General features: G+C 35.8%; 1 protein-coding gene and 1 non-coding gene across 2 annotated transcripts in view; both read right to left on the reverse strand.

Moving 5' to 3' along the window:
- LOC103515090 (putative uncharacterized protein DDB_G0282133) overlaps positions 1 to 738 on the reverse strand; it is a gene marked incomplete at its 5' end in the record, with an annotated part of 22,038 nt that extends 21,300 nt beyond the window's left edge. The window contains one exon of the mRNA XM_026827892.1: positions 625 to 738. Within this exon, the coding sequence (XP_026683693.1) occupies positions 625 to 738 (114 nt within the window). The remainder of the gene's footprint in view (positions 1 to 624) is intronic.
- Positions 739 to 1,197: 459 nt separating this feature from the next.
- Trnaa-ugc lies at positions 1,198 to 1,269 on the reverse strand. The gene has a single exon. It is a non-coding gene; the product is annotated as a tRNA-Ala (tRNA).

A 1,269-nucleotide genomic window follows, 5' to 3' on the forward strand; every position in this document is an offset into this window, starting at 1 on the left:
CTCTTCCGATCTCACACATCTATATAGATAGGCATTACATATTTATATGAGTGATAAATAAATAATATTTATGATGATGAGAATCTGAGTATTCTCGAAAGCTCACCAAATATTTTCACCAGTTGAATGTCGAATCTCAATTTGTATTTTAGGTACATTTTTAATTTTAATTATTGAAGATTCTTAATTAAATAATTATTCCTCGATAATTATTTTAGTTTTAATTTAAAGGTATAATATGTTGTTTTATTATTATTTGAATCCTATAAGTTGTTTTATTATTATTTTTAGGAGCCGATTGTGTAGATCACACCACCTACTTTTTAGAATTCCAAACAATTTCTTTCAAAGCACATTTATTCCTCGAACTTAAGGAATTTTAGGGATATCGTACGAGTACATAAGGAGTCCAAGGTTGCAAGGTTCCCTTGTTTTTTTTTAGCTAAATTCCCTTAAGGCTTAAGGGATGAGATATGATTTTTTTTTCTAGACGCTTTAACACTATGAACAGTAGGTCGTTCGCGCCAATCGCGCCGCTTCTTGCATTAGGTGAATGCATGGGTAGTTTTTTTTTATTATTATTTTTATACCCAATTGATTGGTGTTTTCTTAAGGTGAACTTACCTGAGGATTGGTTGGTGTTGGTTTGGTTTCTAAATGTTGCATAGGCACGGCAGTATTCTCCTTTCTCTCGAAACAGGAACCTGATATGGTCCCCACAGGCCCTGTCCTTTGATCCTGAAACCAGAAACCCAAAATGAAAAGAATGAAAAACATTACTTTTACCAAGTTTCAAGTATTTTTCTGAAATCGCCCCCTAGGGAGGCCAATTATTACAGATCAGCTTCCAAAAGGAAAATACACGGGTTTTGCTACATTGATTTCCAGACTTTACTCTCCACCTTCATCTTCTTATTCTTCTGGTGATTCTCTTCCTCCTCCTCCTCCTCCCTCTTCTTCTTCTTCTTCCTCTTTCTCCTCATCTTTTTCCTCTGTATTCCTCTGCTTCTTCTTCTTTCTCTTTCTACTCGTCCCTCTTCTTCTTCTCCCTTCTTCTCCTCCTCCTCCTTAAAAAAATTAAACTTGGGCAAAAATGTAGGTATAAGTGAGAATCATCAAATTACCTATCGCAAAAAATTACAATGTAGATACAGTGAATCAACATAAACGCTCCTAAAATAAATTGGCAAAAAACATTGGAGATACCGGGGATCGAACCCGGGGCCTCATACATGCAAAGCATGCGCTCTACCACTGAGCTATATCCCC

Source organism: Diaphorina citri, unplaced genomic scaffold (assembly GCF_000475195.1).
Source record: "Diaphorina citri unplaced genomic scaffold, Diaci psyllid genome assembly version 1.1 scaffold1274, whole genome shotgun sequence".
NCBI classification, from domain to species: domain Eukaryota; kingdom Metazoa; phylum Arthropoda; class Insecta; order Hemiptera; family Psyllidae; genus Diaphorina; species Diaphorina citri.